Genomic DNA, 17,308 nt, shown 5'->3' with positions numbered 1-17,308 from the left:
ACAGAAAAACCTCTTAACACATTTTTCATAATTTTCTCACATTAATGACAGAACATCTCTTCGCCGGAACAATGCATGTGGAGCGAGGATGCGCAGAGGTCGGTCCAAGGTTCGTAGCCTGCCTTTTGTTCCTTTGTAGGTTACGACCGCAATTAGCTGTAAGTGCAACCGTAATACAACACGATACTTCTAATTTGCTATGGTTATTTGATGAGCACTTGTTTGCATAATCTCTAGATAAGAGACTCGCGACCCGCCCTGACTTTGCACGTGCTCAATTCTGTCATTAGAAGTACCACTCTATAACTTTCCCATGGAAGTCGTAAAAGGTGACTAAAAGAAGAGCTATGAGATTCTCCTTGTAGGCGATGGGCTGGCAGCCTGTCACTTTTTGAGTCTCGTCGTCTTAAAGCCATACCACTGAACTATACACTAACTTTTTCAGCATTTTCAAGACAATTGGCTCTGTTTGTCTAGGTGATGATACTCGTCTGTACCTATTATCACCATGTTTATAACAATATCCTGCAAAACTGATTGTGCAATATTGACTACAGTTTTTTATAATGATTGCTTATCAACGTTCATAGCTTTTTGTCATGTATTTTGTCTTCGGTTTTACATTATACGTACCCGTTATATGTAATACGGGGCTCTCATTTAAAAGAATCATCAAATAAGAAGAATTTAATATAAAGCTATGTTCAATCAATTTTTGCCATATTCACTTATAGCCATAAACAAGTAATTCTAACGTCTCTTACACTCATCTTCGCTGAAAGTATAATAATATGTTAATGATCAAGATTCTCGATCCGAGCCACTTCGCAGGTTATCTCTTTTCATTACTGTTCATTACTCGACTAATTAAGGCATAAAACAGCTCATTTCACTTAAAGCACCTGCTATTTCAAACACGCAACTTTCAGCCTTGCAATAATGAAATAAAGGTTCAATTTCGTTATGTTCAATATTCATAATATTATAAGGAATCGAATTCGAACTACAAACTTAATTCTAACTTTTAATACTTGATTTACTGGTATTACGATGATCGTTAGTAATGAATGTAGTAAAGTAGTTTTAATACCAATCAAATGAAAATTAACATACCTATAAGTACATAAATGAATTGTAGTTAGTGTCTTAATTACATACGTATCAAGATGTTTTACGTTTGCACCAAAGCTGTATATATACAAGAAGAGACAAGATAAAGCAGAGTGTATTAAACTCGTGTACTTATGGAACTGTATTATGACTTTATTTTGGATTTCTGCTCAGTTCAATCATTGGTCGATTTAGTCATTAATTTTACGAGTAAAATTTTAATGATGTATTAGTGTGGATTAAAGTAAGATTAAATACCTAAATAATGTAAAGACAAATATATAATAAATTTTAACATAATTTCATCAATAGCTAAAAATTAGGATTTTTTATTATTATTCACTTTTTTATTTAAATTTCCTGGATTACAATTTTATAACATTTATATACAAAAAATAGAAACATTATAAAAATTTTTTTAGATATCTACCAGCAGCGGAATGGGATTCAAGCTACCGTTACTTATTATTATTATTATAATGTTGGTATATTTTAAATAATTTTTCTGATAAATTCTTGTTTTGTATACTTAACTCTTTGTTAACCCTTCTTTTGACTGTCATTCGATTTTTGACCGATGAAGTTTTCACTTGAATTAATGATACGTCTGTAATATCATTATTAATTGGGTTAAAAATATCATTAAAGTTTGGTCATCATTGTTTCGTTATACTTTAACAAGCATCAATCAATATAATGAGTGATTGGGCGTTATTCGTGGTTGTAATCATATAAATTATGAATAGTTTACAGACAGACTAGTTAACATGTCATGTTGATATTTTTTTAAAGACATATGTAATTAAGTATAAACATATAGGCGCTTCTCTTCGGATTAGAAAAAACATTATCGTTCATGTTACTTACATTTTTATAATGAGTTAGTGCCCTATTAATTATTTACTCGACAGAGTCACGGAGTACAGAAAAAATTCCCCTTATATAGTTTGTGTTACTCACTCCCGGAATGTAGTCAAAGGCAGATTCGTCCTTCTCCTCAGAAGAATGACAGCTTAAATATAGTAACGTCGACTAAATGCAAACCCTAAAAACTTTACGTTAAAACAATTAATAAAAAAAACTTTACGTCTTAACGTCGCCTTCAAATTTTGACTATTGATTCTATGCCTATTCGCAAAGAGACACAGTCGTATTAAATATGTGTTCGAAATCGAACATTCAAAATAGTAAATTCTAATTTCAAACAGAACAAAGGCGATCCCAAGCAGTTACAAATCTATTAGGAGAATCGCTCTGTGCGGTCGCTACCAGCCTCCTGGCTCAATATATCATAGACAGTCAACGCAATCTTGTAACATTACTATATAAATTATACCATTCTAGTCTTTGAAATGCCGCCTTCGGGTTACCTTCGACCTTATCATTAATTTAGAAGTAATGAATTGCTAGCGAGTCGTTTTGTGTAACTATAACTTGATGTATGACTGTCCAGTTGTTGTACCCCCCACTGGCGAGGTAAGAGTTAACACACAATAGGAATTGGACAATTATTAAAGCATCTTAATTTTGTAAAATTTTTTGAAAGAAAGAAAATTTCTTGAAGATCAAGTGTCAGTTCAGTCATTTGTCGTTTTAGTAATTAATTTTTATTAGTAAAATTTGAATGAGGTTTTGTGTGGCTTGAAGTAAGATGTACTTAATATGTAATAATTATGAAGATAAACTTGTTATTTTTGTGCAAGCTAAAATAACCTAATCAAAGCGTGAAATGTAATCAACATTAAGCTATTAATCATTTAGTTTCTTTATTACAAAGGCAAACAAATCTTTGGTGGTGTGTTGTGTGTTGTGATCACATCCTGGCAATTAACTTTGCTCACTTTGTAACTCCATTGCGAACGTCAAATACAAGCCCTCTTTAAACCAGCGCAGTTTATTTTACAGTCCACATAAACTTTGGGTCCAACAAGGTGATATGAATATACACAGCGAACTTGTGAAACAGTTGGGACATATGTATGTACTGTATACTAGAAAATACCTATGTTTTTACAAATAAATAATTTGATTGATTGATTAAATTTAATTATTCGTAAGTATTTATAAAAACTAAAACCGCCATGGAGTCGCCAGACAAGTCAATGAAGCTTAAAAACGATTTTATTATTTTATTAACGATTCACACGATTGCCCCTCTTTCCTATAGGGGTAAACAGAGACTACATCTTACCACTAGCCACGATTCCTTCATACTTCTTAAGCTTCATCCACATTCATCAAACTTTTTGTGCAAGCCTATAGGTTTTAGGAACCTACTCTATGGAAATGTTTCATTGATGAAAAAAAAAAACAACAAGTACTTGTATTAAAAGTAAAAGACATACCTTGCTTTAGTTCTTATAATATCCTGCCAGTCAAAATAGTAGCCGACTTCCTGGGAGGCCGCAATAGTGATGTGATATGGACATATTATACTTATAGAATGTCGATACATCCATTCATAATAATTCATGAATAATTCATCACATATTTCGGTATTGTATGGGCTGATATTATTATATAGAGATGCTATTAACATGAATTAGTAAACTTGCTATTAATCATATAGGAGAATGAAATAGCTTTGTCGTATTTAGTACACATAATATTTTCAAGGTGTGATCTCAAACAGTCTCAGCAGATCCGTTTATTTGCAATATATAAGAAGAGTAATAAATAATAATATTGTAATAGATTTTATTGACTTCAACTTTGATATTTTACATATTATCAAAATATATCTTACTAACATTGACGCATAACAATAGAATTATTAATAAACACAGAGACCTGATGGTATTTATTTGTTTGTACGAGTAATGTATGGTCAGAAAAGTAAGGAAAAAAACAATAAGGCAAAGCAAAATATTTAGCATTTAAAATGGAAAGAGAAAGAAATTTTCACTCCCTAATTTAAAAACAGAAGATTTTCGGTTCCCATTAAAAGGCTGTAAAATTGCTAATTAATTTATCGACATTACCCCATCCCTGATCCCAAGCCCACCGCATCGAAGGGCTGATTCATAAGCATCACGTCGATACAACACGACCGTTATCGGCACAGCCCTATGCAATACCAACATTCAATCGGAGAATTTATAATCGTGATTTGAAATATTAGTTAACATTATCATTTTCTACAGTTTACATTTATTTTGTACAAAAATATATTAGTCGTTTGTTCATTTAAACGCCAAATAGAAAGATATAGTCTTTGTCTAACCCTCCGAACGAGTAACGTAACTTGGGTCCCAAAATATCACGTCTTTAGACTTAACGAGGCAAATATAGCGCAAGTCACAAAGTTCACCTTTAGCTGAAAGCAATTTATCTAAGCTAAGCCTATCGCATAAAGAAGTGAGATTTTTTAGGAAAGAGTATTCCCGTGATTGGCTTTTAAAATTTTCGAATAAAAATAAAAACCACCTTTCGTACATAAAATCAAGTCTTTTCTTTACGGGCTAGACAGAGCAAACACTCTTAAAAATACTTAAAGAGCCAGCTTCAGACCATGTTCAGCTCCAGGCTTAATGATGAAACCGACATTTTGAAATGTAACAAGTTACTGTACCAAAGAAAGTTTATTAGCCTTTTCCTTTGTTTGACTTACAATCTCCGCAGAAAAAAAAAAACTTAAGCTAATGGGGTAGGTTTGACGTAATATCTAACAGATGGCGTATCAGTGTGGAGTGGTACAGTGGCCGATGCCCGGTGGCGTAGGTAATTGGCACCGCTTTCTACACAGACATTGTTATACAGTGTGATTCTAGTTGTATTTTTTTTTCTGTACTTATTGAGAATATATATTTTATATAATAAATACTTATTGAGAATTTATATTTTAATAGACATAGTACTTTTTTATTTTGGCTGCAAAGTCCGCTTATTAACTTTGTGAATTTTCACATTTGACATACAGCAAAAAGTTTTAGCAAAATTTTGGAAAAAAAGCTAATAGTTAGCTTACTGTTGGAATAGAAATTCAAAGAAAGTGACGGGTGGCTTACCGATGAAAGGAGTAAATCTTTTTATCTTCGTTTTTCTTTTTCTACTGTTGACCTCAGAGCGGCAAGATACGATATATGCCTTATCAACGTTTGTGAATCGACCAACAGGACTTGTTAGCAGTTTTTGTGACACTTTTTGACACTAAATACGATGGCTAGACTAATAAACCTATAGCCTAGAGCCATTTATAGTTTTATTACACGGTTTTATAAGCCATTACTGAATTTATAATATCGTAATATTATATTATGTCTGAGATTGCTACATCTTCATAGAAGTTTAATGTTAAACAGGGTTAATCTTATTAACATTATTTATTGGTCATCGATGTATCTAAGTAACAATAATAAAATATTATAGTAAGTACCTAATTGATTTCGAAAATGATTTAGTCTCATGAATATTTATTATCATCACAAAAACAATTATCATCTGTTAATAGTTTAAAGTAAGAAAGAATTATTATACAACTTGTACTAGAAGAAATATTAAAAATATTGAATCTTAAACAAAAAACTGAATAAGTATGAAATGTAAGAAAAGAAGAGGTTAGCTAAATTGTTTTTACTAATGTAGGTAGGTAACACCGTTAATACCATAAGACTTTGTTAATTATAGAACGGCAGTAAGTTTACTTTTAAAAACACTGTTGACAAACGAAACAGAAACATAGTTTGGAACTTACCCCGAGCAAAATTCCCATTATGAAAAAATGATTCCCCAGTATGAGTAAATTCAAGTAGATACTTGCTCATATTTGATATACACCTTTCCTTTGGTATGTGACCATCCACTGAGGTTTATAACAGTAGATTTTCCAACACACGGCATTAAAAAAACCACCTGTGCAGCCAGTGTCGCCGCTCGCGTGTCTGTCTAATGGCCGTTCGGAAAAAAGCCGCAATTGCGAGCAATTGACGAGAGCAACCGACTTTACGATCTTCGGCGCACGACTGCGGCACCTGGCGCTCGCAGGGTTACCACAGAAAGAAAGTACCAAATACATACTGCATAGTTATATTGTAAAATTAGGTACCCTTTATTGAACAATTAGAAAAAAAATCGTATTTGATAAATAGATACCTATGTAAGGATAAATTTAAAACAAATTGACTTAGTTCGCAAGTTTTTTGGTATGAGATGCTGACTCAATACTCTTGTTTGCTTTTTATAAAATTAATTGATAACTAGCTTTTGCACGGCCCTTTCTTATCTTTTCAGCGAAATCTGTTCAGTACTTACACATTTACCTATAACATTTCTTATATATTGTAAACACATACATACATACATAAAATCACGCCTTTTTCTTGTGGGGTAGGTAGAGGTAGGTAGGTAAACTATGAACTCATCTAAATTTTAAATCAGAATACAGATTAAACCCAATATAAGAAATTATGATGTGGAATTTCAAAAATGGAACACGAATTCAACCCTATTTTCAACGAGAAAAGGCCCGCGGGCATAGACACGGCGCGGGCGCGGCGCGTGCAACGAGAACACACCTAGAGGCCGAGCGGCTGCCCGCCAATTTGGAACGTCTGTTACCAGTTCAAATTAGATTGTTGTCACGAAATCTACGAATGATTTTGGCGCGAAATGAATACGAAAAATATTTATTTTTGACGAGTTGTACTTACCTAATTTCTGAACGGAGGATAATAGAATACGTTGCATAAATTTTACAAAAATTCTTGTTTAAATCCATTAATATTTTTAAAGGAAGAATTTCAATTTGCCAATTTCCTTCGCTTATAATTTGACTGACGGAGCCAAAATTAGTTCCCAGTATATATTTCATGCAAATAAAGGAGAAACTAATAAAAATATACATACCAAAAAATACAAGTACCTATTTTAAAATAAAAAATAACATAAAATTTACACCTATAAACCTGCGACACTCAGCATCCGACAGATCACTTGAACCGTAAAAGATCGATTTCTCGCGACCGACCGTTCCGGTTTTCCCGCACCCAATTGTAAATTACCTAAAAACCGTAAAACGCAAAGACAGTTTTTCCCTATCATTATACTGCGGCTAGTATATTTTTTATAGTTTTTATAATACGTCTCGGTTCACTTGTAGTGCATGTTGGAATTCGGTGGCTGACAATTTTGATGTGCACCTATTAGAAAATGTATAAGTACTTGATTTATGGTCAGAATATTATACATAAATTATATATTTTTTATTAAATGTGAAAGAAAAAATAAATTATTTTAAAAATCCATTTCAGACAGTTACGCTTTTGAAACATAAAATAGTTTCGTTGAAATTTAATCTTATTCACAACTTTTTCTACGGTACAGAAAGACACGTTGCATGCAATAAAAACGACGAAAGAACAAAGAGCTGAGATCTTTACTGGGTAGTGGTTGGGTCATTAGCGGGAATGGGTATTCCACTTACCGTCATGCCTGTACAAATCACCATTACAAGTCACCATTCCCTCATCATGTTCGTTCATCCAGGGCTGCCATGGTGGGGGTCGCAGCCAGGCCACTCTGATGCTCGCGCCGCTGTCATCACGTCGCGCCCTGGACGCTGAGGCTCCGGTCGTCTGGCCCGCATGGTGCTACTCAGGTAACTTATTGTACACGAATCTAATAAATATTGGTATAATGTTATCTAAGCCAGCGTAAAAAGAACATTAATATTAACTGTAGGAATTTACCGTTCCTGTGGGAATTTTGAGAAAGATTCGCTTAGTGTACACCACATAAGAAATCATCAATTACATGTTACGATGTGCGTTCATATATCAGTTGGTGTTCTTTTTTATTATTTTATAAGGAGACGTGGAGCTGAATGACGCCTTCGAGTCATTCCGAGACTCTTGGTTCAATCGTAAGTGGTAAAGATATAAGTTGTATATTTTACTTTAAATCATTGCAACTTATATTTAAACATACTCTTTTATCCTGGACGGGAAAGCAGAGCATCTCCCAAGTCCAACCATGCATACTTCTTTTGCTTCATCCATTTTCATCACTCTCTTCTTTTCCTTTCTTCATAATTTCTCCTATCTTTCTGACCTAAGGTTTACAGCGGAATTAACTATTCTAGCATTTTTAAATTAAATAAGGAACACAACTATTTATTTGTCAATTGATGCCTAACTATTTATTTGATAATTTATTGCATAGCTAATTTGCTAAAAACTTTTTTTGTTGTTTGTTTTTTATCGTCAAAATGAAGAAAAATATATGCGAAACCTAGATCTAAAAAAAAATATTATAACCTGCTATAAAATTATATTGCAAAGATGCTAAAGTGAATTTCACAATACTATTATTTTTTTATTTATATTATTTAAAACTTTATTGTGCCTTACAACAACAACACTATTTCACACAAAATTAAATGGTTTTATTGGAATGGTGCAATAGTAAATTCCTTAGAATTTGACAAATATTTTTCTTAAAATTTAAAGCGCTGTGTTAATTGGCATTTGGCAAGTTAGGATGTTCGATGTTCGAATGACACGTGCTGAGGTGTTATTTTTAACGAGTCATTTACAAAAATTTTGTCATTAAACAATATAAGAATGAAAAGAGGCATAATTAAAAAAAGGTTTTAGTGACATGGCACGTCCGAAAATCATATTTCAAATTTCTGAGACGATCATCGGAAATACGTTACGATGTGAGAAAGAGAAGAAAAACAAACAAAACCTTAACACCGTTACTAGCAATTATTTCCTAAAGTGCTACACTTTCCTCTGATTGGCACTAACCGTTCATTTACGTCGTTAAAACTACAGAGTGGCACCAATCGCACCTAAAAGCACCAATATGTGCGCTATTAACATCGGTCAATTGTCAAATTACGAAGAAATTTTAGAGCCGTCTAAATTGGTGTACATTTTCGATTTAAACGCATCATTTTAAAAATGTAACAGTAAATCATTTTTACAACTCTTTCAAATAGTGACGTCTTTATCCCATACGTGGTAGGTAGAACCCAACAATCTTGTAAAGACTAGAAAGCGACATTCAGTAATAATAAAACCTTATTACTGAAAGTCGCTTTCTAGTGCTGGAATCAACATTCAAAGAGTGACAGGATTCTAGCCCATCGTCTAAAAGAAGAAGAAAGTTAGTAGTTGAGCATACACTATTTTATATAACGTATACTTTGTAATATACAAAAAAAAACACAAAAGAACTGTAAAATTTATATTATACTACTCATTAAAATATATACATTATTGAATTAATGTATATTATTCTTTCTTGTTAAAACAACTTTTATCAAAAAATTATCAACAAAACAGTTAAACAATAAAAAGTAACCCGCTACCGGCTATAAATTCGATCATTACTTTGTTTTCTTTTTAATTATTTAAACTGTACGGGAACATAAAATTTTCATAATCGTATATATTGTTAAGAATCGATAAAATTTAACTATAAGATAAAGATTAAAATCTTCCCATTTTTGTGTCCATAATTATATTATTTTCAATTGACAAATTTATTATTTGATCTGATATGAAAAATTTTAAAAAATAAAACTATTATTTAAGTTTCTTAATTACCTTAAACCTAAAGTTGAAATTATAATGAATTATAAAAAAAATCAAAAAAATTATAAATTTTGCAGCCCATGTAAATTTCCGCGGTAACATGGCCAGAAGGCTGGTAGAATTTATTATTACTTTCATAGGTACTTATTACTAAACAAGCTTTTTTCTGTGGCATCGCTACCGTGAGTACCTTTCTTCTTTCATGGATGCCAATATCTTTTCTTTTCAGAACTTTAATATGTAAACGAAGTTGAGGCTGGTTCAAGATTATAAGCGAAAAATGTATAACGATGGATGAATAGCAAATTTGACATTCAGTTCTGTTATCAAAACAATATTTGTGAAAATGCTCGTTGATGTCTTTTATTCTAAGATTTTTTCTGAATGCATGAAATTTTCTATACCTTTATAAATGTATGTTTATATATTTTACTTATAAAATTATATTGTTTTATTACGATCACGGTCTGATATGACTTATTAACTTGCTGGAAAAATAATCCAATGACCCTTCAAAAATCAAAGCGGAACCACATTGTATAAAAATTATGCCGACTATAGAAGACACGCTACTTGTTTTGAGTGGACGTTAATAGATTTAAACTTTAAATTGGTACACTGCAGATACTCATCATTATCATATAAAAAAAAACTTATCTGTGCTTTCCTTACTCTGTGAGTCTTAATTCGAATTTTACGCGAACAAGCCCCCATTTAATTTATTTATACGTCCGCATAATAAAACTATACATAACTGAGCTCACTAATGAACTGAGCCTATGCCTGTGCCCAGTTAGGGGCCTATTTGAATAAGGTCTGCACTTTGTTACTACAAGGTACTTGGCACGGTTGCATTAGAATTGGGATCACAGTGGGCGAGTGTAAAGGCGAGTGCCGTGTAAAAATTATATTGTATCATTTACTTAACAATGTAAAGCTTTTCATGAGGCATATCTTTGATTGCATTCTGCGGGGCTAAAATGGAACGCGTTTATCGCACGATAAACTATCGCTGTTTCGGTTTTTATTGTGACGTGAAAGGGGACAGCAATAGTTTATCGCGCGATAAAAACGTCGATGCGTGTGTCGTGCTAGCTTCGCTGATCTGGATAGTTGCTGAATCCTTTAAGACGTCCATATTAATTCAAGTGAAATTTGATTATTAACACATTTTGACTATTCAACTTTACCGAATACTGCATGGCTCCTACTAGGCATATCGACTAATATGAAGATAATCCTAAAGAAATGAAGTTAACTAGCAAATATATTACATTAATATGTTTTGTCTCAGCCAATGAAGATCATAATCACTTTATGTATCTATTTTATTATTCAATTATGACTTTAATCGAAAACTGTAACTTAAGATATAGGTACGACAAAAATTATGATTTTTAACATTGATTATAATTTATTATGCCCTTATTGTTTTTATTAAGTTGAAACTTCATATTATTCAATCAGTTAAAAATTATTTCCAAAAATATATCGGGACATTAAATAATTTAATAAGACAAATCATGAAAATGTGTATATACATACGTATGTGCACAAACAATTTTGGTGTTATAATTAAAGTACAGTAATCCATACATCTGTTATAAGAACGAAACAATAAACCACACGACACAAGCTAAAGAGGACCATCAATTTCACACTTTGCATTGGTAATGCGGCGTAGGAGGGCCCCGCCTCTCGCCTTTATTTATTGAGTGACACCAGGTGGAAATGCCAACCTTCGGACATTTTTTATCCATTGACATGTTTTATATTAGTTTAAATTTAACTTTTAATTTGAATTGTTATGAGTCAAATTTTAGATAGGTAAGGTTCCGTATGCTGTATTAGCAGGATTTTATCAACACTGTTGAGCAAATGTGTTACCGTTAATTAACACTGTTAATTTCATTTGATAATTATCCATCAACTGACCCATCTTTTAGACTACTTACAAGATTAATATTGCACAAAAAAACTTCCTTTACTTTAAGTTTAAATAATAATAACGTAGTGAGGTTTTAGACTTTGGTGAAAAAAGGTATATTTTTTCACACATACTTATAATCACGTATATATATCCTTTGCAGGGATAAGAGGCAGACAACAGTCATGAAAAAACTAAAAGGCCACAAAAATATATTTTTAATGTGTCAATAATAAACAATTACTCAGTATCGACTTTTCAATAATAAGCTTGATATCACTGTCGCTTACATATTATTAGACCCTAGTAAAACTAAAAAAAAAAATACTCACATCGAATTCTTCTAGGTTACCAATTAACGAAATAAAGTTATTTTAAAAGCGAATAAAAAAAATGGTTAATCAAACATGATGCGGTGCCCTAAAATATAAAAAAAAAAATCAGTTTCACACTCCAACCACCGCAAAAAATAAACAATATTTGAACATTATTCAGTTACAGCCAATAAATTGAATAATTGTCCGCTGAGATACATTTTACGGTCCAAGTTGAGAGGTCGTTAAAATAACGACACAATTAACTGTTAACCGTTTAACGTTATCCGCTTTCCTGGTATTTGGATAATTTAATAAGGCATGCAGTTTGTGAATAATACCATCGTATTTTATAGCGTTTATGTTGCAGAGTATATTCTGAGGTTGTATGCTTTGGTGAATTAATATTGTTTGGTTGGTATGAGTAGAACAAAACCGATTAAAGGTATACGGGATTGTAGAAATAAAATCATTTATTTCTGAAGTTTAGGTATTTAATAACTTGGCCATTGCAATAGTAATGCTTTATGCTTAAAGACATTTGTCTTTGAATTAAGCGGAAATTTTCTCCAGTGCAATATACTCAGTATCTATTCTACAAATTCAATAGAAAAAAAACCCTGCTAATATCTTTGACAATCGCAAAATAAACATTAATAATATTACTATACATTAGCCTTCGAAGTAATAACTTAATGACCCTTTGAGTATCTAAGGTATTACGACAGCATTCTCGTAAAGAACTTTTTACACCGCCGTTACTTAAAATGTGTATATGTATTTTTGTTATGTCCCTATACAACGTTGTTTATTATTTATAGCGTGTGTTTAAAAAATGATCATAAGTTTCACCAATTCGTATTTGCCCTTGTCTCCGATGTCCTTTTATTTATTTATTATTTCTTTAGAAATAATTAGTACTTGTGTACATAGGTTAGCATGACATTATTACAATGTTTTTAGTGTACTTAAATTGGTAAATAAGTAGGGAGATGTATAGATTTACCAACTTTTATGGTTTGTCACCCGTGAAAAAGAACCAACCATACAGCATAGCGTCTTCAGGCTACAGGAAAAAAGTAACTCAAACCCATGAACTTAGAACACGACACTAATATTTTTTGGCAGTTACGTAAAAGCTTATTATAAGGTTTTTATAGGGAGTTAAGAAGGAGTTGTTGCATTTAGAGAGCAAATGCGAGAGCTGCGCACTTATTATTCGGCGACGATAGCCGGAGGGTTGGAACAGCCACGGTTAGTGGTGGGATAGTCACATAAAAACAGCTTAAAACGTCGTTATTCTGCGATTCGTGTCGCGTGTACTTTCACCTAATCGCACTTACAATTCTAACCAACGAACGCAATCAAAATGATTGCATCTGATCGTGATATCTTAATTGCAAACAGATATACAGACTATCAACCTTTTTAATTACTATGTGGTAGTAAATGACCGTACAAATAAACTACAAATAGGTTTTATTCGTCCAGTTGTGAACTATTAACTGCTATATCAACAGTTATAGACAATTTAAGTAATTACCAAAAATAAAATCAACCTAGTCCGAGTAGAACTGGCACACAGATTATTACTGTTTGTTTAAAGTTAAAGTTTATTATTTTGTTACTAGCTTTTACCCGCAGCTTCGAACGCATTTACTAAGGCCTGGGGTCCGTTTTTCAACATTTGTCTTTCCATTTTGTCCGGTCTGCGACGTCTTCGATTTTTCTTCTATACAATACCGGTTTATAGATATTTATTATCTCATAAAGAATACAATAATTCACTTATAATGAGTCTAAAACTAATTTATAAATAATTTGTAAAAATATTGACGCAAATAAACAGTGTAGTTTTCGAAAAGTTAAGTAATTTACAAAATTTTGGTGTAGTTATAAATTTTTAAGTCTTCCTTTAAACAAAGTCATAGATTTTATGTTTTTAAGTACATTAAATATAAATAAATCTTTATTTCACCACAAGAAATTACAGCAAAAAGCAACCATCAAAGTTAACAGAAAAGGTATAGCGGGATGAAAAATAATATTAATAGACTTAAAAAACTATTATTAACACATGTTTAGTTTTATCTCCCATCCGCAGATGCCAGTTTCCTTTCCTAATAGACTCGGTCTACTTAATTAAAATCTACTAAATTGTTATTAATTAAGGCGACATTAACACATATTAACGTAACAAACTGTAAAACCTACCAGTTAACTCTATAATTTAAAGTATATGGTATTTTAAACTAATTGAAAACTCGGGTCTATAATGTAGCGTAGTTAAAGTTTACTGTTTCTGTATTTTTACGAGTATGTTAAGGTCTGTAATACGGCGGAGTAAAATTTAATCTTTTCCTATAATATTATAGGTAGCACCTTAGGGTAAAAAACAAACTGGTCGACTGGAAGAAATTTCTCCTAATGCAAGGATACGTTCGCTGTTGTGCATTATTATTGTTTTTGTCATACTTGTTTTCTCAAGTAACCCTCTTAAGTATGATAAAGTATTTACAAACAGACAAATTATCATAGCTCTAAGATAATACCATAAGCAAGGAGAATCCTTTCCAAATTCAGATATGAAAACTATCACTTGCATGCTATCAAATAGATCCAGGGCAACGCTTACCTCTGAGAAAATATGCTATGTAGAGACAACAAACATACATGTATTCATTTAAAACTTTGTTGAGCCTTAAAGGTAAAATAGGTGAACTTAATACTAATAATATTCTCAACAGTCACGATATACTTCTTTGGAACTGTTTCTGAAATACAAAAATAATAATATTTATAAACTTCTATGGCTATAAATTATGACATTTATATCGCTTGGCAAAGCAGCTTATGTATGGCTTAACTTATTTTGACCACATATCGAAGAGTACTGAGAACGGCGAAGTTACTTAACTATGTATTATAAAAACGAGATGACAATGCGGCTAAAGAAGGTTTTATTAAGATATCTGTATTATATAGCTCCATACGATGTGTCAACATTATATATAGCGCTGTTAAAAATACAATAAAATCTGAGATATGTAAATTGTAACAAGGTGTGCTTGTTTTTATGACGTTATAGCATTTATGTAGTTCCCACCGTACCGGTTGTTTTGTGAACAATTAATAAAATATAAATGAATTAAATGTCAATTCTAGGATTGGAGAGCAAACGGAAATAACGGATTTCAACGGAAGAGAATAATAAAATTGTTATGCCTACCACATAAATTGATTAATGATTTTCATAATAGTTATAATTTGTTGGTATTGCTTTATGCATAGGGTATTTTTGTTGCATTCTGGACTATTTTGCTTATAGTCTAAGCTTTTTTAAAACCGTATGATAAGTATTAAGTGAAACGTAAATTGTTAGAAAAATTATTTTAATTAGAAATTTGCAAAGTTTTCATTGATTATAAAAATAATGTTTCGAGTGTGTCAGTTAGAAATTGATACTAACAAATCAATAGTTTGTATACGAAGCTAGTAAGATGCACTAGCCAGCTTCTCACCAGAGAAGTGAGAAAATAAAAAATAACCGGGTCTAACAACAAAAGGAAGAACTTTTCGTATGAAGCTATACGACATATGTCAATGACCAAAAGTAAATTTACCTAGATTTATATGGTAATTTTATTAGCAGATCAATTCAGACCGATTTCACAGAGCAGTAGAAACGTTACTTAGATTGGCCAACTATAATAAGGCGTCCATTTTGCAAAACACATGGTGTACAATTTAGTGTAATCATGAGTTGGACACGCGTGTCGACGACACACGACAATGACGAAATTTTAGGAATGCGGCCACTTGATGCTTCATTTGATGATGTCGAAGTACTGGCGATGATTTTTTTAACTTTAGGTATATAAATTACATTAGTCTGCACCTTGCCATCAGCACTTCGTTTCCTGGGGGAGGCTGGATCTTTCTTTCTATATACAAATATTATTAAATCCACCCACATGACGTTAAAAGTGTGAACAATAAAACAATATTAATCTCAACATAGGTAATTACAAAACAATAGATAGGAGGCTCTTCACTTCGATTCCTGAGGCAGATAAGATGGTGCGATCGGAAAGGAATCAGAGCCAAAAAATCGCGGAAAACGCGTCCTTACAACAAGTTACAAGGCCTTTAATATCGGAATCGTTACAGAGGTAGACGAGTAATCGCGTAAAAACAATAACAAAGGTACAGTCGATCTGATAACCTCCCTTTTGGAATCAGTTGTATTGTACAGGTGATGCGATTTGTGTTGTGCCGAATAAACATAAAGAAAATTGTATTATTGCATGAAAAAAAAGTAAGAAACTTCTAATTAATCTATAATTAATTCTCAGACAATTATGTTTACTGGGGACTCAGTTATATGTTTAGTTAGGTTTTACCCCATATCTGATTCCTGCTTTGAAATTCAACAAGATGGCCGATTATGCTCGTAAGCAAAGGTGCGAATACCTTCACACCTAGTTTGACACGCGTGGTTACTTCGGCGCACGCGCACCTAACGCCCGTGACAAGTAATGAACGTAGAAAGTGCTGAAACATAGAGTTAATAAGATTTATTTGTCTACAATAGAACGCGCGTAACGTCATCTGATAACGAGTAAGTATTTCTATTTTGATTCTTTGAAGAAATATTAAATTGGTGTCAATTCTTTTTTCGTAGATTATTCGTTCGTGGACATTAGACCCTTATTTTTTCCTAATTCTTCCCGGAGCGGTCAAGATCTAGGCATTTGTCAAAATACATTAACTTCGATGTAGGCCCTTTATAGTCGACACTCTTGGCCCGATTTTTTGCTAGGCCAGTTTTTGTTAGATTATATATCATGAGAAATAAAGATGTGCTCTTGTCTTTTTTATTTAGCTAAGATTTCGTAATACAATTTTGCATTCATCAAAAAAACGCTACTCTGATCACACTCTAACTGCCACACATGCGCGCGTTGTATTATGTCTAGTTACCCTAAATGTCGATATAAGCGTGACTATTGTCGTGAAAGAAACGAATATACGCAATGACAATGTCGTTAAGGTAAGTTAAGGTAAAGTAAATTAATGTTACATGATAGATGGTATTATTATACTATTACAAAGTAATAGTCGTCTGTACTTATTAGATACTTTCCCTAGCATAATGCTATAATGTGTACATAAGCATGATTCAAGCTGAATAAAGTTTTTCCTGCTAACAGAGTCCCTGGAGTGAAATGGGATTCGCTTCGTGGAAATATGAGTTTCCCACTCATCTCGTTCATAGGCGGGCTCTAGCTCAAGCAGAGTATAACCGGGATAAAATGCACAAAAACAATATTGGTGTTAGTCATAACTACGCATAAAGTGATATACTACTCTGTCAAGAAAGTAGCAGGAAAAGATCAATAATACACAAACTGTTT

At 32.4% G+C, this 17,308-nt stretch overlaps 1 protein-coding gene across 5 annotated transcripts in view; it reads left to right on the top strand.

The window, feature by feature from the left end:
• Window positions 1-17,308, top strand: part of LOC106138310 (translation initiation factor IF-2) — a 208,956-nt gene that overhangs the window by 89,716 nt on the left and 101,932 nt on the right. For 2 of the 5 annotated variants that reach the window (XM_060947318.1, XM_060947321.1), the window contains one exon: window positions 7,594-7,705. The exons of the other annotated variants lie outside the window; for them this stretch is intronic. In XM_060947318.1, coding sequence (XP_060803301.1) covers window positions 7,594-7,705 — 112 coding nt within the window. The remainder of the gene's footprint in view (window positions 1-7,593; window positions 7,706-17,308) is intronic. 5 annotated transcript variants of the gene reach the window in all.

This window comes from Amyelois transitella, chromosome 13 (assembly GCF_032362555.1).
Source record: "Amyelois transitella isolate CPQ chromosome 13, ilAmyTran1.1, whole genome shotgun sequence".
Lineage (NCBI taxonomy): Eukaryota > Metazoa > Arthropoda > Insecta > Lepidoptera > Pyralidae > Amyelois > Amyelois transitella.
This window is presented reverse-complemented; position numbering and strand designations above follow the sequence as displayed.